At 42.3% G+C, this 23042-nt stretch overlaps 4 protein-coding genes across 5 annotated transcripts; 2 read left to right on the top strand and 2 right to left on the bottom strand.

The window, feature by feature from the left end:
• Positions 1–572: 572 nt before the first annotated feature.
• LOC129865313 (V-type proton ATPase subunit F) lies at positions 573–4892 on the bottom strand. Its single transcript, XM_055937990.1, has 2 exons — positions 4628–4892; positions 573–1652 (listed from the first exon to the last, which is right to left on the bottom strand). Exons 1-2 carry the CDS (start codon positions 4783–4785, stop codon positions 1451–1453), a joined length of 360 nt encoding a protein of 119 aa, XP_055793965.1. The 5' UTR covers positions 4786–4892; the 3' UTR covers positions 573–1450.
• Positions 4893–5041: 149 nt separating this feature from the next.
• On the top strand, positions 5042–7433 carry LOC129865314 (ragulator complex protein LAMTOR4-like). Its single transcript, XM_055937991.1, has 4 exons — positions 5042–5151; positions 5468–5551; positions 5659–5776; positions 5883–7433. Exons 1-4 carry the CDS (start codon positions 5149–5151, stop codon positions 5978–5980), a joined length of 303 nt encoding a protein of 100 aa, XP_055793966.1. The 5' UTR covers positions 5042–5148; the 3' UTR covers positions 5981–7433.
• Positions 7434–8066: 633 nt separating this feature from the next.
• Positions 8067–11738, bottom strand: LOC129865312 (ADP-ribosylation factor 4). The gene is made up of 6 exons (XM_055937988.1): positions 11557–11738; positions 10727–10807; positions 9595–9704; positions 9314–9385; positions 8919–9044; positions 8067–8736 (listed from the first exon to the last, which is right to left on the bottom strand). Exons 1-6 carry the CDS (start codon positions 11621–11623, stop codon positions 8650–8652), a joined length of 543 nt encoding a protein of 180 aa, XP_055793963.1. The 5' UTR covers positions 11624–11738; the 3' UTR covers positions 8067–8649.
• A 54-nt stretch (positions 11739–11792) lies between these two features.
• Positions 11793–22830, top strand: LOC129865310 (GRIP and coiled-coil domain-containing protein 1-like). Of its 2 annotated transcripts, none has more exons than XM_055937985.1 (3): positions 11793–12143; positions 16654–17834; positions 20133–22830. In XM_055937985.1, exons 2-3 carry the CDS (start codon positions 16728–16730, stop codon positions 21510–21512), a joined length of 2487 nt encoding a protein of 828 aa, XP_055793960.1. In that variant the 5' UTR covers positions 11793–12143; positions 16654–16727; the 3' UTR covers positions 21513–22830. The 2 variants fall into 2 exon arrangements, with proteins under 2 accessions (XP_055793960.1, XP_055793961.1); XM_055937986.1 differs by lacking the exon at positions 11793–12143 and adding an exon at positions 15379–15689.
• Positions 22831–23042: the final 212 nt, after the last annotated feature.

A 23042-nucleotide genomic window follows, 5' to 3' on the forward strand; every position in this document is an offset into this window, starting at 1 on the left:
CAGCATCCATGTGTGCAGGCCCCTAAATACTGTAACACATCAGGTTCAGTCTCAGGGTCAGGCTTTAATTATGGAAACCACTCAGAATCTGATTTGTCAGGGTTAATCCACTGGGCTTTAAGTTTGTGCCACTGGCACAGAGATACTGGGAAGTACTTCACTTCTGCCTAAACTATGCAGTGAGAAGTTAAACAAACTTTGGCTTCATGGGAACTTTCCCCCACTTCCCAAAATAAACTAACTGCTCAAGTCACATCATCAGGAAAGCTTGCATCTCTTTTGCAGACAGGGTTGGAGATAAGTATAGTTGGTAGTGGGGTCTTATGACTGACATGTAACATTCTTGTTGTACTTCAGGCTACTAGCACTATAAGGCTTTAGAATCAGCATGGAGGATTGCTGGATTTAATTTCAAGATTTTGTACAGTATGAAACAATGAAGTCTTCCAAGCTAACATACAGGGAATTGTTTTGGCTTTTGTGAGATTGTGAATAGTGCGATTGTCTTCTAATATCAAAGATTTAAGACAGTTGTGCTGGTCTTGATATTATCATTCATAACTTACACAGTACAGGTTGGATAGAATAATTTATTTTTGTAAACATCTATTCTTTCTTTTTTTACAGGTATAAGTTAAAACTGTCACAATCACAATACATTACAACAGGTAGTCATTTTGCAGTGCTTAACATACTGTTTTTTTCAAGCTGTTAATTTTATGTGCATTTTCTGTTGTTGAGATGTACCCTGTGGATTGGGGAATAATACTGTACATTTCACCAGATGATGAAATGCTACTTTGCAATTTTTTTTGTGTAAAGATCCAAATAGGTGCATTAGGAATGTTTCCATAAATGACAAATGTGAAGTTAAAACAGACAGTCATGGTCACATGCTTGCTCTGACAAATGTTACACTCACTGAATTACAGATGACTATCCACAATTCTTTGCTGAGATGTCTTATGCAAGCATACTCTCCCCAAGGTTATGACAAAATGAAGCAAGTATTTGAAAAAACAGACTGGATGAGACCACAAGATACAGTACCTGCGTAAGATTTCATACAACGGCATGAATAACCCAGAAAGGCATACAGCACAACAATTCAACCATCAATGTGGTCAATGAATAGTAATACCATAACGTTCCAGGCAAAGGAATGAAAAACTAAACTACTACATCAAACAATTCAACATTCGGTCTGGCGAAAGTGCATTGCCAGGTGGATGGAAGAGGACCCAGGCAAGAGATGAGAGGTGGACTGTAGGGACCAATTATGGACTCGGTCAATATGGATAACACATGAAACCGCCATCAGGCCAATTCATAATTTACAGCCTTCCACAAGACAACTCATTTAGGATCATGACAGTCTCCAAAGTCCCCCTCCTCCATCTCTGTGCCTGCCCAGACCGTGACCCTGTATCTTTGGGTTCGTGTTGTGTGTTTATCGGAAGTCCTCAGCGGAGAACATGCCCTTGGCCCTGCGTAGGATGGAGTCCTTGGAGGCGTCGTATGGGTGCTCCTTGGAGGGTATCTCCAGCACGGCAGGGATGGACTCCATGTGCTGGTCGATGGCGTGACGGATCATCTCTGCTATGAACTGGTTGATTAGGATGATGCCGATGTCATTGCGAGTCAGGAAACTCCTGTGGGGGCCATGACAGAAGTAAATAAGTTACAGAGACGACAACTGAACATTACAGTGCTGGTCTGTAAACAACAAAAAACAAGGTATGTTGTCCAGCAGTATTTGAAGGTGTTATGATGAATCATATCACATAACTAGGCCTAATGGAACACAGATATCATGATACCACCTACCTACAGATTGTAACACCAGATAATGTGACACACACACACACCACACCCGAATTGTATCCATTATACTGGGAGTTACAGGTTAGGTACTGTTTGGTGTCGCACTGAGAATTTTCAATGCCAGGTGTTAACTGTCTAGATAACACCTGACATCACCTATGTAACTACAAACATAATGGAGCATCAACTGTCTTCACCCTGTGTGCAAACAAGCTCACAGTTCGTCTGCTTTTAGCTATTTATATCTTCAATCTCAAAATTAGGTAGATAGTTGGGTGGGTATAACATTCAAAGTAGCATGATCAATTCACCTAGCTAACTAGCTGCCGAATAGGCATCAACTCACCACATAGCTTATTCTTAATGTTTGTCCATAGGCTACCAGAGTGAGGACAGACATTTTTCGGAAATAAACTTAAGGAAATAGCCCACTCCCTACCCGGTGTTGTGCCAAAAATCTCCGCCCTGACAGAATCCCCCCACCATTCGCATGAACGCGCACGCACTCAATTCTTCATTGCTGCAACTTTTTATTTGAATTATTTCACCTTTATTTAACCAGGTAGGCCAGTTGAGAACAAGTTCTCATTTACAACTGCGACCTGGCTAAGACGGAGCAAAGCAGTGCGACACAAACAACACAGAGTTACACATGAGAACGTGCTTGCTAGATAGGGTTGCCAACTTTCTCACTACCAAATAAGGGACAAAAGGTGGCGTGCCAGTGCACGGTGGTGTGGGTACAGTGTTGTGTGAATGAATATACAGTGTATATTCATATTCAAATTGGAAAGGCAAAACATTTTTATATTCCATTTAGTCTATAGCTTTACTAAAACTGTATAATTATGTAAACTTATGTGAAAACAAAATAAATTATGAAAGAAATCACAATTTGAACCTTTACAGCAAAAAAAAAACCATTTCAAATGCAAAAGAGGAAAAGAGGGGCATGAGTAACTCACCAAGTCTACTTTTTCCATGGATATTTTTTGCTGCTCTTGACTGATTCAAGCAGTTCTTTGTCCTTTTGCATAGCCAGAGAGAAGTCCTTACATGACAAGACACAGTTCACAGATATTTGAAGTTCATTTTCGATCAGCTCTGTGTTGCATCTGTTTCTTGAGTCTGACCATTTAATGGTCATCCGAGAGAAAATCCTCTCTACAAAGGCATTTGAGCCTGGCACACTGAGGACAAATTAGACAATCCTGAACATGTTGATCAAGTTGGCTTACCCCTAGGTTTTGGAAAACTGCCACCCACTTCTCACTGGTGGATTTTGTGGTATCCTGTCTGGCTTTCTGTATTTTCTCCCGGCTGGCACAAAACTCTTCATAGAGTAGGTCCATACTGACTGTCTCTGTCATTTTGAGGGCAACCACTTCAGTGAAGGAGAGCTCCTCACAGAGGCCGACCGGTTTCAGTTTCACCATTCCATTTTCTGGTGAGAAATCAAACCACTTGTCAATGTATGTAATGACAGTGTCGTAGAACTTCAAAGTCCTGTTGCTGCTTGGTCCTTTGTGCTGACAATTGTTTGTCCATTAGCTGCTCGGTCTGGAATCCAAAAAAAGCTGTCCTGTTTCCGATGAAGCATCTTCATTTTGAACCTTTGGACTTCCTCGTAAACATCTGTGATGCAGAGCGTTGTTTCCTCCAGCTTCTTTACAAGTTGGTCAAAAACACACCCCACGTTGTGGAAAAAGCACAGATAAATCTCAGCAGCTTCTGTTTTTTCTTCATACTCAAAAATACTCTTCAGTGCCACAAGACAGGTCTCCCCAAGGGACCTGAAGTATGAAGTAAGAGCTGGCCAGCTTCGCAGGAGACGATCGACAGCTGGATGAAGAGAGAGCCATCGTGTGCAAACATGTCGCAGAATTTCACGCCACTCAATGTCAACAAAGGCATCAAATGCACGCAGTTCCTCTCTTCGGGAAGCAGATACTGAGAAGTGGCTGTAGATCTTTAAAACAATTGTGTCAATATCCACTGACAGCTGATCGCAGGTGTACTTGCAGACATTATGAGCTATGTGAGCTTGGCAATTGGCTTTCAGAATACGATTGTTGGCACTGCTAAATAACTGGTAAACGGAGTGGTGTTTTCCAAAGTTGACATTGGCATTATCTGCTGCATAGGCTGTGTTGTGTCTAATATCAATTTCATGCTTTTCCAGACAGTTCATCAGAGCTTGATGTATGCCATTTGCAGTTTCATCACTGGCTTCATCAAAGTCAAGTAACTTGCACTGCACTCCATCAGACACAGAGAAATATCTCACGCACACTGGAAACATTATTATATTTCCCTTGTTTAATGGCATCACTGGCGACTGAGAAATACACGGGCTCACCTTCGGTCGAGGACAGATCATCCGTCTTTGGTCCTAAAATATTCATTGTAATCATCTCAGCTTTCGTTCTTCCCAAGTGCATAATCTTCACAACATTGGAGTCATGAAACATAGCACCGTTGAGCTCAAGGTTGCCAACAAACGACGCATACAAAGTTGCATGATCAATTCACCTAGCTAACTAGCAGCCGAATAGACATCAACTCACCACGTAGCTTATTCTTAATGTTTGTCCATAGACTACCAGAGTGAGGACAGACATTTTTCAGAAATAAACTTCATGAAATAGCCCACTCCTTACCCGGGATCTTATTCTACCGCTATACAACTTTATATGCGTTTGTTGGTAACCTTGTTATTTACGAAGTTTTTGGAACATATTCCTGTTGGGACGTTCCACAAATCATACCCACACTAGATCGCTAGTTATAACTTAACACTTACTTGAAAGTCTCCTCTATCTCTGCGATGCTTGTCTCCTTTTCGACCACCAAGAAATTCGGTTTACGATTTTTATTCAGCTCACCAATGCCACCGAGTAGGAACCCGGTACACGTATCTTCATCACCAATGACGGCAATTAATTTACCTCGCCCTGCCATTATTTAATTCTACAAGATAAAATAGCGAAAACAAGCAATGACTTGATTTTTTCCTTCTCTGAATCACGAAGCTGTCAGCTGACCAGTACTTCCGCTTTTGGGAGTTCTTTGGAGATGTCAGCTGTCACAAAACGCATGAAATGGCGAGCAGGTAAAAAATACTGTCTCTCAATGAAAATGTAATACATTGAATAGCTTTGAATAGTTTTGTAAAAAAAAAGTTGTGATTTTGGTTTTATGCTTCACAAAGGACAAAATCCTTCTATATCGAAAGGACGTGACGTCACATCAGCTGATGAAGTCACGTGAAGAAAGAGAGGAAACGCAGCAGATGGGTTTATTCAAAAGGCAAAACAAGTGAACATGGCAAGTATAAACGCTTATATTCTGATTTACTGCGACTCTGCGTGGTGTAAAAGCAACGTATTTAGTGGTTCATACTGTTGTAGCGGCTACATTGTAGCCTATTTTTTGTGTACTGTACTGCGCGTGAAAGTTTTCTGGCTTCGATGTCTCGCTAGCTAACTGTAAACACTGATTTTTTGTGACCACTTTAACTGTTGACAAAAACAGATGCAAAGGTCATCTCCTTAGAGCCTTAAACAGTTTGTGGTGGCAGATAATTGTATCCCTTCCACAGATCCTAACATGTGTCCATGCATGTCATTGGTTTGTGTTTTAGACTACTAGCACTCTGACACAGGGTCTGGAGAGGATCCCTGATCAACTGGGTTATTTGGTGATCAGTGAGGATGGCGTATTGGCGGTATGTTCACACAAACATGCGTACCTATATGTCCTGCCCTGTTGCAGCACGCCTATCTTCCACTCCATCTCATTCTCAATTGACTCCCTGTTATTCCCTTCTCTCAGTCTGCGGGAGAGCTGGAGAATGATGAGCACACAGCGGGGGTCATAATGCAGATGGTGCGGACAGCATGCCGCTTCAGACTGCAGGGTGCTGCTGAGCCGCCCTTCAAACGCATGTCAGGTAAGTCAGACAACACACACCTAGGTCCTAGAGTCACACACACACAGTATTGCTGCTCCCATCATGCCACTCTAACCAGACCTCCCTGTGTTTTATTTCTTCACAGTCATGCTAGAGGACTATGTGTACACAGTGACCGTGTCTGGTCAGAAGGTATTTGTGGTGAAACGTCAAAACAACCATAGGGAACCTGTAGTGGTGTAGAACCGTGTTGGGAGGATGAAGGCCACCACTCCAATCAACGCACTCACACAGGACACGGACTCAGTAATCCACTGAACTGTTCCGTTCCTAGTTCTATAAGGTTTCAGAACAACAAATACTGAACAAAAATATAAATGCAACATGCAACAGTTTCAGAGATTTTACTGAGTTAAAGTTCATAGAAGGAAATCAGTCAGTTGAAATAAATTCATTAGGCCCTAATCTATGGATTTCACAACTGGGCAGGGGTGCAGCCTGGGATGCCAGGCCCATCCAATCAGAATATGTTTTTCCTCAAAAAAGGGCTTTATTACAGACGGAAATACTCCTCAGCACCCCCCCCCCCCCCCCATTCCCCTATGTGAAGAAGCTGGATGTGCAGGACCTGGGTTGGCGTGGTTACATGTGGTCTACGGTTGTGAGGCTGGTTGGATGTACTGCCAAAACCTCTAAAACGACGTTGGAGCCGGCTTATTCTAGAGAAATTAACATTAAATTATCTGGCAACAGCTCTGTTGTACATTCCTGCAGTCAGCATGCCAATTGCAGGCTCCCTCAACTTGAGACATCTGTGGCATCGTGTTGTGTGACATAACTCCACATTTTAGAGGCCTTTTATTGTCCCCAGCACAAGGTGCATCTTGGTAATGGTCATGCTATTTAATAAGCTTCTAGATATGCCACACCTGTCAGGTGGATGGATTATCTTGGCAAAGGAGAAATGTTAACTAACAGGGATGTAAACAAATTTGTGCACAACATTTGAGAGAAAAAAGCTTTTTGTGTGTAATCTTTTATTTCAGCTCATGAAACATGGGACAAACACTTTACATGTTAAGTTCATATTTTTGTTCAGTATAGATATTGAATAATTCACATTGAATGGCCCACAATAGGCATCAAACTGCATGTGTAATCTTAATTGGTAACTTTTTGTTATGAGAAATGGAACAGAATAGTGCTGTGGTGTATTAGTCCGTACAGTATGTGAAGCAAATTAATTGTCGGTTTGTGTGTGGCAGGTAGACTGGAATTCAATCTATTCAGTTTATAGTATCAGTACACATGCTATTTAGTTTGAATGCTCCCCAACAACGTTTTCTTTAACATACTGTTGCAGATAGAAATACCATGGATAGAGCTGGCATCTTTAAATACTCAATAGAACAGAAGCATGTATGTTCTACTTAATACATTTCTATGTAGTACTGTTGTGCCCTACTGAATGTGGCTTGATGGAAATGTATATTTTTGGGGGTAACTCTGTGCTGTTTTTTTCCTAACCTGAACTGTCATGTGTGCAATGTTGCTATGTAATTGCTATTGGTACAAATGTATATACACATGCAATGACTGTTTTATCGTGAGCTATTCTCTTGGCATGTTAAATTGTGTGGGAGATTCAGGGCTTTCTTATTTGATTACCTCAAATAAAGCTTAGCTTATAAACATCCACATGCTTTGAACTTGTTTATAAATGCCTTTTTAATGTCGCACTATGCTGAAATTGCTCCGCCATTTCCTGGTTGCTAAAGTTCGCCTAATTTCAGTTTGTGACAAAACCAGCAAGTAGTGTAGAGAATCATTGTAGCGTTTAAACTGCTGTGAATATTTTTTCTATAACGAAAAATATATTAAGCACAAGATGCAAAAACTAAATGGAAGGGGAAGCATAGAAATAGCACACCGAACAAATCTACAGCTTCTTATACTTACTTTCAATGAATGACATCTATAACTCACATTTCTGTGAATTGTCAGGTCGACCAAAAAGTTACAATGCAAACCATGCATATCTAAGTAGGATTTTAATCTGAAGATAAGTGGGAGCACCTCTGAGGGGAATGGAACTGTTTTTAAAACACTTTAGTGTTTTCTGCAAGATGCAATTCACTTTCATAAAGTATCAGTTGTTGACAAACCTAATTAGAGAATCCACTCTTTGCTTAATGTACAAAAAACTGAACAGGTTTAGGCTAAAATTGTTATGAAGAAACATTCAACTATTCAAGGTTCTCCAATCCTTCATGAACAACTATGTCCCACCTCACCCAATCAGAGAAGACAAATGACAATGTTTCAACAATTGAGAAAAAAATACAATTTTATTGCATCATAATGGCCTTTGAAATTACTGAAGGTCCTGCACTCTTCACATTGTTTAGGAATGGAACTGACCTTCAGGTTTAGATCTCTGGAATGACTCAGTCAGGGGAGGCCATAGGGGTTTTACACCCGAAACCCAGCTCCATATACCGTTTCCAACAAACTCCCGGTATCCCAATAACCCCCCCCCCCAACAATCTAGTGGCCCACCCTTCCATTCCACAATGATCAACATCAGTACACAACCATGTGAATCAATTTGTTTTTTTAAAACATGCAACTTAAAACAATTTTACTGTTGAAGTTGGGTGGCAAAAAGAAAAGATACAGTCTAAAACATCTGCATGTATGACAATGGGAATAAAAGGGAAGAATGATGAAAAAAGGTTTCAGAACAGGAACTGATCGCAAAGTCCATAACTGCAAGTTCTACCAGACAGACACACTGATAATTTAAAAAGTCGCAGTTTTTTTCAATTGATGAAATGCTCAGCCTGCACCCCTTCTACTCTTGTTCGCGTGTTCATATCTCGTTCGCTTCGGTCCTGCGATTTCTCCATTCTTTAGCGTTTCGACAGCTCGTTGGATAACCAGTCCAGTCCTTCGTATAGCCCAGTGCCCTGGGTAGCACAGGTAGCCTGGACATGCCACTGGAAGGAGAGACATAATGAGTTGCTGTACATAAAAGCCAGTAATGTCATACATATGAATAACTCTGCATAGCCACAGTGTATACTACATGGACCACATCTTTCTGGTCAGAAATACACATTACTGTACAACTCTTTGGAAGGACTGTTCAAGTGTGTGTGAGAAAGAGAGAGATGCTCACAACTCTGCTGCGCAAGCTCTGCAGGCCCAGTTTGTCTGTGAGGTCGCTCACTGCCATAGCGTTGGGCAGGTCCTGTTTGTTTGCAAACACCAGCAACACTGCCTCCCTCAACTCATCCTCCTGCAGCTGTAGAGAGAAATAAATGAGAGAATTGGTTAGGAGGACAAGGGGAGGGAAACCATAGGCCACAGAAGGCTGTGTGTGTCAATGATCAGTCACAATGGCAACTATATAAATAACATTATTTACCATTGAATTAATGTTTATTTTCACATGCCAACCATGAGCTCATTTTTAGGTTCCTTTTCACAGAAATACTACAAATAGCAACACAAAAATAGTACTCTTCCTTGACAAAAAACAGTAGCTTAAATAGAGATATATGCAACACTTACCATTTTAGACAGCTCTTCTGCCGACTCTGCTACTCTCTCTCTGTCGTTGCTGTCCACTACGAAGATAAGGCCCTGTGAAGTTAAGGTTCAAAGGTCAGGCTACTGTTATTGTCTACTGTACATATTCACTTAGCTTTTTGGATAAACAAGAGGGTCTTTTGACAGGGTCCATTCTGACACATATTGATTATAGCACTATTTGTATAGTTGAATTAAGACATCAAAGATATGCTATGATGACCACTGATGTAGGTCACTGCTGTCACAGGTGTGTATCGTACCTGTGTGTTCTGGAAGTAGTGCCTCCAGAGGGGGCGGATCTTGTCCTGACCGCCCACATCCCACACGGTGAAGCAAATGTTCTTGTACTCAACAGTCTCCACGTTAAAACCTGCTCGGTCACCGAAGAGCGAGAGAATCAGCAACAGGAATTCACACAGACACTAGATCCAGTATCATCAGTCTGACCTCTACCAGCATAAACAGCTCCGGTCTAGATCATTATGGTAGAAATTAAGCTTCTGTATAAATGATAAGCTAATTAAAACCAGTTTGCAATAGGAGTAAACTACTGTCTGTAGATCAAATTGAAAATGAAAAACGATGGAATGGTGACCCAATTCTGTCTGATCTTAGGTGGGACAAACCATTATTTTCTTCCCTACTTATTTTGTCTAGGTGTTTAGACACTTATCAACCAATCTGCTCCATCAAAAGAGCCCCCTCACCCAGCAAGCCCCAACAGCTCTGGCGCATGGAGGCAGTGCAGCCATCTGTTTTTTATTTAACTAAGTAAGTCAGTTAAGAAGAAATTTTTATTTACAATGACGGCCTACTCCGGACAAACCCGGTCGACGTTGGGCCAATTGTGCGCTGCCCTATGGTACTCCAAATCACAGCCGGATGTGATACAGCCTGGATTCGAACCAGGTACTTTAGTGACACCTCTTGCACTGAGATGCAGTGCCTTAGACTGCTGTGCCCAGAACTATAGTCATGAAAGGCTTAAAACCATTCAGTTCTATACCTCACCGTCATGTCCAAAAATATATTTTTTTCTTAAATTTGACAGACAATTGTCGAGTGCACAGCTCTGTGTGGACCTTAATGTCCATTTCCATAAACATTAAACAGGGTAGGCCTACATCCCTGAACAATTGGACTTGATTACCATGGCATCAAAGATTGGGCTCGGTGTGTGTGTCATGCTACGTCAGTCACCAGAACAAGACATCAAAAGAAATCATAATAATTTGCCCACAAGCTCAATGAGAAAGCAAGTCCCCCATTTAAAATCAGATTACTGAGGAGATCCTTTTAAAGACAGTCTGCCAGGAGTTGAGAAGGCCAATGTTTTGCATATGGTTGTGTATGCTAGAGATCTATCCATCTTTGGCTCTGAGATTTTCTTACCAATGGTTGGAATAGTGGTTACAATCTCCCCCAGCTTCAGTTTGTAGAGAATAGTGGTCTTTCCAGCAGCGTCCAAACCAACTACAGAAGAAAATAGTAATGTCAACAAACTTCCCAATCATAATAAACCCTGGTTGGAAAATAAGTAACCTTACAAAAAAATAAAAACTAGCAAGACAAACATATTGTACTGCAACTTCATGAAAGAGATAGTTAGCTATTACAAAAGGTATATCTCCTGTCAAATGAAATCCCTCTGACAGCTGACAGAGGGAGTGTTTAGTTTTCCATCATCGGCTGTCAAACTGCAATGATTTGGACAACGTATATAAATATATAGGGTAGCAACTGTGCCTTCAGCTCAAATTAAGAGCAGCATCCACAACCCCAAAATATAGGCTAACACACATAGGTGGACAAGTTATGGTAAGAGTGATGGAAATGAGTCTAGATATTTTGTATTAAACTAGGGACCCATTGTAAAAGCTCACTACATCTACAAACGTGTATAGTCCTGAGATGTGACGTAACTAAGCCATTCGTTGGTATTAAGTGAACAAACTACCAGTAATTATTGTGCAATAGCACAAATAGCTATTCATTTTCCTGCCTAAGCCTGAGTGTTATCCTAGCTAGTCTGTGTTTTTACTCCGATTGCTCTCAAACGAGTAATGTTTACGTTACAAGACATATAGCAAGACAGGTGAACAGGTAGTTTACTATAACTGTAATATTTTACAAAAAGCAAAGTACATCCCTGATAATGGCAACCCCCTCCCACTAGCTAGCTAACGTTAGCTAGCAGCCAGGTTGATAAAAGGATTGCTCACCCATAAGTATCCTCATCTGTTTTTTGCCAAAAAGCCTGGAAAATATCGACGAAATTGTTAGCCCCATGTTGTGAAAGAGCTCCGCGTGACGATAATAAAATAGAAAACCAAAGCTGTTTATTGTAACCAGACAGAGAGTGGGTGCAGCTTTCCTTTCGCAGTCTTTTCAGATGCCACGTCCAGGCCAACGCGGAATAGATGACGTCATCGCTTTCACATAACTTTATTCACAGACGAGAGTCTTCAGTCATCTTTTTTCTCTCTCCTTCATTTTGCACCATGTCGCTATCGTTTATTGAGTTTTTCATTGTACAATGCATACAGTGTATAGTATCAAAATTTGCACAGAAGTCGTTTATTGAGCTTTTCATTGCACAATGCATACAGTGTATAGTATCAACATGTGCTCAGAAGAAGTTTATTGAGAATGTTGAATACAGAGAATCTTCTGTTTGACAGATAACGGATTATTTCGACCTTTGCAAGATGGCCGCTTTTACAGACTGCTTCTGGTACATTCTTTCCTGCTGTGAAGAACAGGAAGTAGCTTGGAAAACAATCGTTTATTGACACGTCGTATTCCGAATGTGAGTGTACTTTAAAGTTATGATATAGCACATTCTGATTATATTATTGTATATTTGATTATACATCAGTGTATCGAACTGTTTGTTGAAAGTGGTGTGCTGTCGAAGAGAGCGAGGTCTTTCGTGAAAACCATTCCAGATGGTTGTGTAACTTAGCATGACAACTAACTAACAAGCTGGTCTGTTTACTTTACAAGACAGATTTCAACCGACGTGGACAGACGTGCTTATGGGCAGACTAATTGCAAATAATAATAATGTATTATTCGACAGCTAACAGTTAGAGACAGTATTAACACAGAACGGTATAGTGCTTCAGAAAGTTTTCATACCCCTCGACTTATTATACATTAGTGGTTACAGCCTGAATTCAAAATGGATTAAATATTATCACCCATCTACACACAATACCCCATAGTGACAAAGTGAAAACATGTTTTTGGTACATATCATTTCAAATCATTTTATTTGTCACATGCGCCGAATACAACAGTGAAATGCTTACTTACAAGCCCTTAGCCAACAATGCAGTTAAGAGCATACCCCCCAAAAATTAAGAGATAAAGTAACAATTAAAGTAAAATAATAATAGGAGGCTATATACAGGGGGTATTGGTACAGAGTCAATGTGCGGGGGTACCGGTGGGGAGGTAATGTGTACATGTAGGTAGAGTTACAGGGGGGGGGGGGGCAATGCAAATAGTCTGGGTAGCCATTTGATTAGATGTTTTGGAGTCTTATGGCTTGAGGGTAGAAGCCTCTTGGACCTAGCCTTGGCGCTCCGGTACCGCTTGCCGTGCGGTAGCAGAGAGAACAGTCTATGACTAGGGTGGCTGGAGTCTTTGACAATATTTAGGGCCTTCCTCTGCCACCGCCTGGTATAGAGGGCCTGGATGGCAGGAAGCTTGGCCCCGGTGATGTACTGGGCCGTGCGCACTACCCTCTGTAGTGCCTTGCGGTCGGAGGCCGAGCAGTTGCCATACCAGGCAGTGATGCAACCCGTCAGTATGCTCTCGATGGTGCAGCTGTAAAACCTTTTGAGGATCTGAGGACCCATGCCATAGGTTTTGTCGTGCCCTTTTCACAACTGTCTTGGTGTGCTTGGACCATGTTAGTTTGTTGGTGATGTGGACGCCAAGGAACTTGAAACTCTCAACCTGTCCTCCTTTTTCTGTAGTCCACAATAATCTGTCTTGATCACGTTGAGGGAGAGGTTGTTGTCCTTGCGCCACACGGTCAGGTCTCTGACCTCCTCCCCATAGGCTGTCTCATCATTGTCGGTGATCAGGCCTACCACTGTTGTGTCATCGGCAAACTTAATGATGGTGTTGGAGTCATGCCTGGCCACAAATCGCATCCAATTTCCTTTGATCATCTGTGGCTAATTCAATTGTTTGGATATGATTTAGAAAGAAACTCAGCTGTCTATATAAGGCCCCACAGTTGACATTGCATGTCAGAGCAGAAACTATACCATGGAGTCCAACGAACTGTCCGTAGATCTCTGAGGTAGAATTGTCATGAGGCATACAGTACCAGTCAAAAGTTTGGACACACCTACTCAGTTCAGGGTTTTTCTTTATTTGACTATTTTCTACATTGTAGAATAATAGTGAAGACATCAAAACTATGAAATAACACATATGGTATTCTGTAGTTATCAAATAAGTGTTAAACAAATCAACATATATTTTATATTTGAGATTGTTCAAAGTAGCCACCATTTGCCTTGATGACAACTTTGCACACTCTTGGCATTCTCTCAACCAGCTTCATGAGGTAGTCACCTGGAATGCATTTCAATTAACAGGTATACCTTGTTCAAAGTTAATTTATGGAATTTCTTTCCTCTTTAATGCGTTTGAGCCTATCAACTGTGTTGTGACAAGGTAGGGTTGGTATACAGAAGATAGCCCTGTTTGGTAAAAGACCAAGTCCATATTATGGCAAGAACAGCTCCATAATCAAAGAGAAATGACAGTCCATCATTACTTTAAGACATGAAGGTCATTCAATACGGAAAATGTCAAGAACTTTGAATGTTTCTTCAAGTGCAGTTGCAAAAAAAACATCAAGCGCTATGATGAAACTGGCTCTCATGAGTAGGTGTGTCCAAACCTTTGACTGGTACTATCCGGGGAAGGGTATAAAACAATTTCTAGAGTGTTGAAAGTTTCCAGACAAAAAATAACATGATCTGGGAGGTGACCAAGAATCCAATGACCACTCTGACAGAACAATGGAGTTCCTTGGCTGAGATGGGAGAACTCTCTACAGCACTTCACCAATTGGGCTTTATTAAAGAGTGGCCAGATGGAAGCCACTCCTGAGAAAAAGGCACATGACAGAATGCATGTAGTTTGCAAAAAGCTACGTGAAAGACTCTGAGATCATAATGCAAAAGATTCTCTGGTCTGATGAGACACAAAGTGAACTCTTTGGCCTGAATGCAAAGCGCTATGTCTGGAGAAAACCAGTCACAGCTCATCACCCATCTAACACCATCTCTACCATAAAGCATGGTGGTGGCAGCATCATGTGGTCCCGTGTGGCTCAGTTGGTAGAGCATGGCGCTTGCAACGCCAGGGTTGTGGGTTCAATTCCCACGGGGGGACCAGGGTTCAATTCCCATGGGGGTACCAGGATGAATATGTATGAACTTTCCAATTTGTAAGTCGCTCTGGATAAGAGCGTCTGCTAAATGACTTAAATGTAAATGTAATCATGCTATGGAGATGCTTTTCAGCAGCAGGGACTGGGAGATTTATAAGGATAGAGGGACCAATGAATGGAGCCAAATACAGACAAATCCTTGAAGAGAACCTGCTTCAGAGTGCAAATGATATTAGACTAGGGGAGAAGATTTAAGTTCCAACAGGACAATGACCCCAAGTAGACACATCTCAACATCAACTGTTCAGTAGAGACTATATGAATCAGGCCTTTGTGGTTGAATTGCTGCAAAGAAACCACTACTAAAGGACACCAATAATAACAAGAAGAGACTTGCTTGGGCCAAGAAACACAAGCAATCGACATTAGACCGGTGGATATCTGTCCTTTGCTCTGATGAGTCCAAATGTGAGATTTTTGGTTCCAACCGCTGTGTCTTTGTGAGACGCAGAGAAGGTGAACGAATAATCTCTGCATGTGTGGTTCCCACCATGAAGCACGGAGGAGGTGTGAGGGTGCTTTGCTGGTGGCACTGTCAGTGATTTATTTAGAATTCAAGGCACACTTAACCAGCATGGCTACCACAGCATTCTGCAGCGATACGCCATCCCATCTGGTTTGCGCTTAGTGGTACTATCATTTTGTTTTTCAACAGGACAATGACCCAACACACCTCCAGGCTGTGTAAGGGCTATTTTACCAAAAAGGAGAGTGATGGAGTGCTGTATCAGATGACCTGGCCTCCACAATCCCCCGACCTCAACCAAATTGAGATGGTTTGGGATGAGTCGGATCGCAGAGTGAAGGAAAAGCAGCCAACAAGTGCTCAGCATATGTGGGAAGTCCTTCAAGACTGTTGGAAAAGCATTCCAGGTGAAGCTGGTTGAGAGATTGCCAAGAGTGTGCAAAGCTGTCATCAAGGCAAAGGGTGGCTATTTGAAGAATCTCAAATCTCAAATATAATTTGATTTGTTTAACACTTTTTTGGTTACTACATGATTCCATATGTGTTATTTCATAGTTTGATGTCTTCACTATTATTCTACAATATAGAAAATAGTCAAAATAAAGAAAAACACTTTTATGAGTAGGTGTTCAAAAACTTGTTTATCCTAAGTATTGATTCAGTGGTGTGAATACTTTTATTTTCAATAGATTTGAAAAACATGTTTTCACTTTGTCATTATGGGGTATTGTGTGTAGATGGGTGAGAAAAAAAAAAGATTTTTATCTATTTTAAATTTGGGCTGTAACACAACAAAATGTGGAATAAGTCAAGGGGTATGAATACTTTCTGAAGGCAATGTATTGTTAGGTTCTTATTTTTCAGAGTAAATAACTCACGGACATTAGAGAAGCTTCAACCAAGTTTAATTCTTCCCAAAGGTTCTGTACAGCTGTAATCAGACAGCAAAACATTTCTCACATCACAGTTATATACCTCCTACGTAAGACACTCCCTCTCTCCAATCCTTAGTTTATGGTTTAACAGGAAAAGAGTAACAAGATCCCAAACCCTTATTACTCCCTTCAGGTGACCTGTCCTCACCTCCTGACCTCAACCCCTCCATCTAATCCACAGATGTCCATCTGTCTTTCCTGTATCAACACGGTGCTCTGCTCCCGTCCCCCAGCACATTCCAACACATTCCACAGCTATCTGTCCTTCTACAGAGAACCCTTAACTTTCTCCTTTGATTCTATCTATCATTTATTTAATATCTCAATGTTCAAAATGTCGAACCCAACGGTATCTTTGGCACTGACGTTAGCTTGCTACTATTTTATGTTTTATCATGCTGTCTAACAATGGTTATTCTTACTATATCCCATGCAGAGTTTTGAGCCAGCAATCATGGATCTCAGCTGAAAGTCAAGCAACTGAAAATAAAACCAAAAACCTACCGAGCCATGGAGAAGTTTGGGATGAGCTTTGGGGGTGGCCCCAGCAAGAAGGAGCTTGTGGACGCCATAGAGACTCAGAGAGAGCAGTTGGTCCAGTATCAAACACGCTTCAAGGATGTGGTCAGGGCCTACAAGAGCCTGCTGAAGGAGAAGGAGGCTCTGGAGGCTAGTCTGAAGGTACTGACCGTCTCCCAGGAGGTCGACCTCAGCCAGCGTGGAGATGACGGCTCTGCCAGTGGCAGCCATATGACCTATGACTTCCCAGATGATCACTGCTCCATGCACAGCGAGGACAGTCTGGACACAGCAGCCTCCGCCGACACTGCTACCAGCGCTACCAGTGGGAGCACCAAGGGCGACCAGGCTGAAGAGGAGCAGGGTAGTAGCCCAGGAGAGATGGGGGCGACCGGGCCTGGTGGCCCCTCAGTGTCCCAGAGGTCTGAGGAGGCTAGTGGGTCAGAGAGCGGTATCATCTCCAACAGTAGTGGATGGTCTGAGGTTCAGCAGCACCTAACACCCCCACCCACCTCTTCTATGGAGACTGACCGGAGGGTCCTCCAGCTGAAGACCCAACTGACCACCCTGACCAGCTCCCTGGCCACGGTCACGCAGGAAAAGTCCAGGATGGAGGCCAACTTCCAGGCCGACAAGCGGAAGATCAAGCAGGACATGGATGCGCTCCAGGGGAGGCTGGAGGAGGCCAGGAGGCAGCATGAAGCAGAGATCCATGCCCTGCATGAGCAGCTGGCGGAGAGCAAGGCTCGGGTTATCACCCAGCAGCATGAGAGAGAGCAGGAGCAGGGGAACCACGCCCTCATGCTCAGAGAGCTCCAGAAATTGCTGCAGGAGGAGAGAAGCCAAAGGCAGGATGCCGAGCTTCGGCTGGAGGACACTAGGGAGGTCCTGCTGGAGGTCACACAGGCCGCAGATCGGGGGCACGATTATGAGACCCGGCTAAAGGAGGTGACCCAGCAGAGGGAGGAGATGAGGAGGAGCCTTCAAACTGCGGAGGCAGAGAGGAACAAGCCAGACCCACGGGTGGAGGAGCTGCAGCGGGAGCTGACGGCACTCAAGAACCACTTTCTGCAGCAGATGCAGCATGAGATCAGAAAGGTATGGTAATGCTTAGGAAGGACTGCAGGGTAAATCCATTTGAATTCAATCACAATTTAACAGCATTTAAAGAACACTTTCCATGCATGTTAACTCATGGAGAGGTGGTCAGAAAGTGACTTTTTGGAACTGAATGCCAAAACATTCAGGAGATAAAGGTACTCAGTTGACCCATTTTTCTTACAAGCAATTCCATGGTAACGGAATTACACTTTGACTACGATTTTTCACTTGAAAATGTATGCCAAACAAAACCATTGATTTCAAAGTTTAACATACCATACAACTCTATGCACGAGGACTAATTTGAACAATTTGCACAGCGTTTCACAAAAACACATTTACTGGAAGAACTGTGCAAGATGCAAAGTTTTGTAACAGAATTACAGTAAAATCTCCCATCCGTTTTTTATCCAACCACATTTTCCAAACACTCTGTTAAATATCTTCTCTGAATTAAGATTCAAAGATGTCTGCAGAAAGAATTGGTTGTCAGCTATGACATGACACCTTGAAGTAAAAAAAAGAATGTTGGTTATTGAACTACAGTAGGTGAAGTAGATTTACACCCGGTAACGGAATTCCATCATAGGTCCCTGATCTGTGCTATCCAGAAATGCATAATTATGGATATGAATACCATTCTCTTCATGGTGATATATCCTGAATAGGTGCGCAAAGGTAGACATATGCAATATCTTTCTTTCGCACATTCGGGTATTGTTCTACACATTGGCTAATATTATAATGAGCTCTGCTCCCAAACAATACCACATTTGGTTGGTCTTTACCAGACCAAATCTGAATCAATCATAGAAGTCTTATGTTTCACAAGTTTGGACATCACAGTAGTGTTCAGTCTTTAGTGACCATAGCGAGTCAGGACACCCGTTTTCACATCCCATCCGAAAGACTGCACTTCACATGTTGGCGCTCGTGTCCATTTTTAAAGATGGAAATACCCATACCCTACCATACCATTAGACATCCATGTCTTCATCACTGTAAAATATTCAGTTTGATATAATTTAAAAGCTTCCAAACAGGGTTTTCAAACTTTCATAATTTCTTTAAAAAAATAGTTTTAAAATAAAAATATACTTTTTTAACCTTCAACGTCAATTATCTAAAAACGTGAACTCTGATTTTTTATATTTGCACATGTTGTAGCTTAGACCGTACTTTACATCAGCTGAGGTGTTTTTGAATACAGGGTGGGTGTCATTTCAATCATAAAAATGTAATTCATAGAACAGACCTATCCCTTCAGACCACTGCAATTTAGCTGGTACACCATTTAAATTGAACTTCTAATTACTACCACAAAGACCTGTCCACATACCGTTGAATGTCAATTGAAATGGTCATGTATATTCTATTCTATTATCTATATATGATTTCAATAGGTTTCCTGTGGAGGATTGAAAGTGTAATTTAAAACCGATATTCCCATTCAAGTCAACATTCTCTGATGTGTGGCCATCCAACCATCTTTGGGGTACCATTTGAAAGTTGACGTTTCAATTGTATTCCCATTTTAGTACATTTATCAGTGAAAACTTGACACCCACTCTGTGTTAAAGAGCATGTTGTCTCAACCGATGGCGGTAACAACACAAAAACCTTAGATTATATAAAATAGGGTCTAAGATACAGCGTATGCAAATAATCTGAGTTTATGCGTATTTATATAATTGATGTTTCAAGTAAAAAATAAAATTTTAAGGAAACCTTTTTTTTTCAAGAAATTATAAAATAGTTTGACAACCCTGATTTTAAGCTTTAAAATGATACCAATCTCCACAGTTTATATTTTCCAGTGATGAAAACATGGATGTCTCATGGTATGGTGGGGTATGCAAATATAGGTCAACTTTGCGCACCTTCATCTCTTGAATGTTTTGGCATTCAGTTTCAAAACGTCACTTTCTGAGCGCTTCTATAATGGGTAAATATGCATGGAGGGTTTCGTTCAAATCAAAAGGGGTGCTGTCAGAAAGTGATTGAGTTCAAATGGATTTACCCTGCACTGATTTTACAAATGTATCCCGTATTAAGGTGAATGACAAACATATATAAAATATTTGATGACTTGAATTTTAACACTATATTCAACAACCCTTGACCTCTTGTATTAGGAACAGCTTGATAAAACATAAATGCCATGGCAGAGCATAACATGGCATTATAAGGACATAAGGTTCAGAGAGAGGAAGAAAAAACACAAATGTACTGTTGACTTCCATTGTCTATTTGTGTCTCGTGGCTGTCATTTGCCTGTCCCCTCTCTATCTGCAGCTGTCGCAGGCAGAGGAGCGTCTGCAGGGGCAATCCCAGCTGGAGGAGGGCCGTGTGGCCAGCCTGGAGCTGCGAGTGTCTGAGCTGTCTGAGCTGCTTGGGGCCTGCGAGAAGGCCCGGCAGAGGGACCAGCAGAACGCCCACTGGCTGAGAGAGCGCATCCTGCAGCTGGACACGGAGAACAAGACCCTGGCCATCGCCGCTTCCACCCGTGGTTCCCCCCTGGACCTCAGCATGGACGAGGTCAACCTGGACGTGAACGTGCTGAAGGAGCGCCTGGAGAAGGTGAAGAGACTTCTTCTGCTAGCCACACAGAGGAACCACCCAGAGCAGACCATGGAGATAGAGAAGCTGGCTGAGATGGAGGGGCGGCTGGGTCAGGGGATGGGCAGTGGGGGGGAGTCATCAGACGGGGAGAAGGCCTCTGCGCTGTACTACCAGCAGGAACTGTGGCAGCTGAAGGAGGAGTTTGAGCGCTACAAGGTGCGTGCGCAGGTGGTGCTGAAGAACAAGAACGCTAAAGACTGCAGCCTTGTCAAAGAGCTGGAGGAGGCCCGTGACCAGCTGGCTGAGCTCAAGGAGAAGTACATCAACCTGCGTATCCATGGCGACGAGGCAGAGGCCAAACACCGCCGGGAGCTGGAGGAGTGTCAGCAGGGGAAAGGGATGCTGCAGCAGGGTCATAAACAGGAGCTTGACCGGGCTGAGGCCCAATACAGAGAGAGCCTCCTCAGGCTGGAGGGGGAACTGCACCGGCAGAGGGACCGCACCATGGCCCTGCTGCAAGAGAAGGACCAGGAGTTGGAGAAGCTGAAGTCTATCGGCTACAGTCTCGCTGGTTACAGAAGCCACCACAGCGACGAAGGAGAAACTGGGGCGGACTTCAGAGCGACCGCGGAGGGCGGCAGCAACAACAGCAACAACGCCAACAACATGGATGACTTGGCGCAGGAGGAGAGTGACATCATCACCCATGCGTTGCGCCTGGCGGGGCCGAACGAGCCCACGCTCCTCCTGTACGTTGAGCAGCTGGCAAGAAAGGAGGTGGAGATCGGCTCGCTGCGGCGGCAGAAGCACCGGCTAGAGGAGGACGTGCACCAGCTGCAGGGGAGACTGATCGCCAACGGGGAGCGCTACGACGAGGAAGTGGCTGAACTCCGCGGCCAGCTGGACAAACGGCACAGGGACCAGGGCAGGGAGGGGGCAAACCTGGAGTACCTCAAGAACGTAATCTACAAGTTCCTCACCCTTCAGGACACCAGGGGGCGTCAGCAGACCCTCACAGCCATACTAACCATCCTGCACTTCAGCCCTCAGGAGAAGCAGGCGGTGGTCAAACAGCACCAGAACCAGGCGTGGTGGATGGCAGGGATGAGGTAATGATGATGATGGAGGAGAAGAGTTCAGCTCCTCACTGCAAATAATGAGAACTCATTTGAAACAATCCCCCGACAGTCAACAAGTGTGTGTTGTTTAGTTTTCCTGAATAAAGGCTATTTATTTTGGTGTGTTGTTTTCCCAGGATTCCGGTGTGGTGTCACACACCATGCAATCATTTTGAATAAAGTCTTGAGGAAAATAAAATGTAATCAACAGTGTCAAAGCTCAAATGTTGATTGCCATTTCATTTTCCTCAAGACTTTATTCAAAATGATTGCTTTATGTGTGAAAAAAGCACACAAAACATTGGATTTTGCAATCTAATGAGTGGATATTGAAGTGTGGGTTTGTATTTGCCACTATGTGAAGCTGCATGTTTGGTTGTTTTGATTCTTTGATAAGATAGAATCATAGCATGAGGCTCACATCTGTGTTTCTGTCAAAAGAAGGTAACCAAATATTGACCGTTCTTACACAGGGACAAGGACAGAATCTGTTAACTTTTAGATAACTAACCTCAGTCTAATAATTGGGCTGTCTGTATAAACACAGCCATAATTATGTTAAAGGAAAAATTCCCTGTTCAAGCAGGCAGAAATACATGAGTTTTGCGTCATATTGAAATAAAGCCAATTAGTGGAAAAAATTATGCAAAACTCTTCATATGTCTGCTTGAAGGGCGAATCACTCCGATACACATGAAAACATGAAATGACCCCGGGAATCGATAGAACATTGCTCAGAGATGCACAAATACGATAGAAGATTCTAAATGGGTAAATCTTTCCTTGTAATACTGAGTGCATCAGTAGCTTTAAAGGGATTCTTCAGGATTTTGGCAATGAAGCCACTTTATCTACTTCCCAGAACTCATGGAATCTATTTTTATGTCTCTGTCTGCAGTTTGAAGGAAGTTGCTAACTAACGTTAGCGCAATTGCTAACTAGCTTTCGCACAATGACTGGAAGTTTATGGTAACTGCTATTATGCTAGTAGATACCTTAGACTTCCAGTCATTGTGCTAACACTAGTTAGCATTGGCTCGCTAAACTAACTTCATAAAATCATAAAAATGGTATCCATGAGTTCATCTGACTCTGGGGAAGTAGATAAAGGGCTTCATTGCCAAAATCTCAAAGTGTCCCTTTAATGCAAGATCTCCTGTATGTGTTGTACATAATTGTATGATAATCTGAGGGCTAAAAAGCTGAATACTTTGGTTGGTAATTACAGTTTAGTGTGGATAATACAATGCTTATTGTTGAAATGCATATTTTTGATTCCCTCAACATGAAAATTAAACAATTTTTCTCAGCGATTCTGTAAACGTGTGGGTGCATGGATGTATCACAGCCTTTGAGTTGTCATTCAGCACAGTTTCCACATTGTATTAGTAACGCTAACAGTATATTTGCAACAGAAACCTTTTTTTATGTTTTTTTATAAAAATATATAACTATAGGTTATTATAAATAAGTAAACACCAGGATCCAAATAGTATATCAGTATTATCAATACTCTTATCTGAAA

The sequence above is a fragment of the Salvelinus fontinalis genome, chromosome 11 (genome assembly GCF_029448725.1).
Source record: "Salvelinus fontinalis isolate EN_2023a chromosome 11, ASM2944872v1, whole genome shotgun sequence".
In the NCBI taxonomy this organism is placed as follows: Eukaryota; Metazoa; Chordata; class Actinopteri; order Salmoniformes; family Salmonidae; genus Salvelinus; species Salvelinus fontinalis.

Excerpts from the sequence above, each read along its gene's own strand:
- LOC129865313 (XM_055937990.1), bottom strand. The coding sequence starts at position 4,785 with ATGGCAGGGCGAGGTAAATTAATTGCCGTCATTGGTGATGAAGATACG. Across the intron at positions 1,653-4,627 it reads GAGATAGAGGAGACTTTCAA|GAGTTTCCTGACTCGCAATG; the intron begins GTAAGTGTTAAG and ends TGGCCCCCACAG.
- LOC129865314 (XM_055937991.1), top strand. Across the intron at positions 5,552-5,658 it reads GTGAGGATGGCGTATTGGCG|TCTGCGGGAGAGCTGGAGAA; the intron begins GTATGTTCACAC and ends CCCTTCTCTCAG. Across the intron at positions 5,777-5,882 it reads GCCCTTCAAACGCATGTCAG|TCATGCTAGAGGACTATGTG; the intron begins GTAAGTCAGACA and ends ATTTCTTCACAG.
- LOC129865312 (XM_055937988.1), bottom strand. The coding sequence starts at position 11,623 with ATGGGGCTAACAATTTCGTCGATATTTTCCAGGCTTTTTGGCAAAAAA. Across the intron at positions 9,705-10,726 it reads AACCACTATTCCAACCATTG|GTTTTAACGTGGAGACTGTT; the intron begins GTAAGAAAATCT and ends GTGACCGAGCAG. Across the intron at positions 9,045-9,313 it reads CAGAAGAGCTGTCTAAAATG|CTGCAGGAGGATGAGTTGAG; the intron begins GTAAGTGTTGCA and ends TTCTCTCTACAG.
- LOC129865310 (XM_055937985.1), top strand. The coding sequence starts at position 16,728 with ATGGAGAAGTTTGGGATGAGCTTTGGGGGTGGCCCCAGCAAGAAGGAG. Across the intron at positions 17,835-20,132 it reads TGCAGCATGAGATCAGAAAG|CTGTCGCAGGCAGAGGAGCG; the intron begins GTATGGTAATGC and ends CTCTATCTGCAG.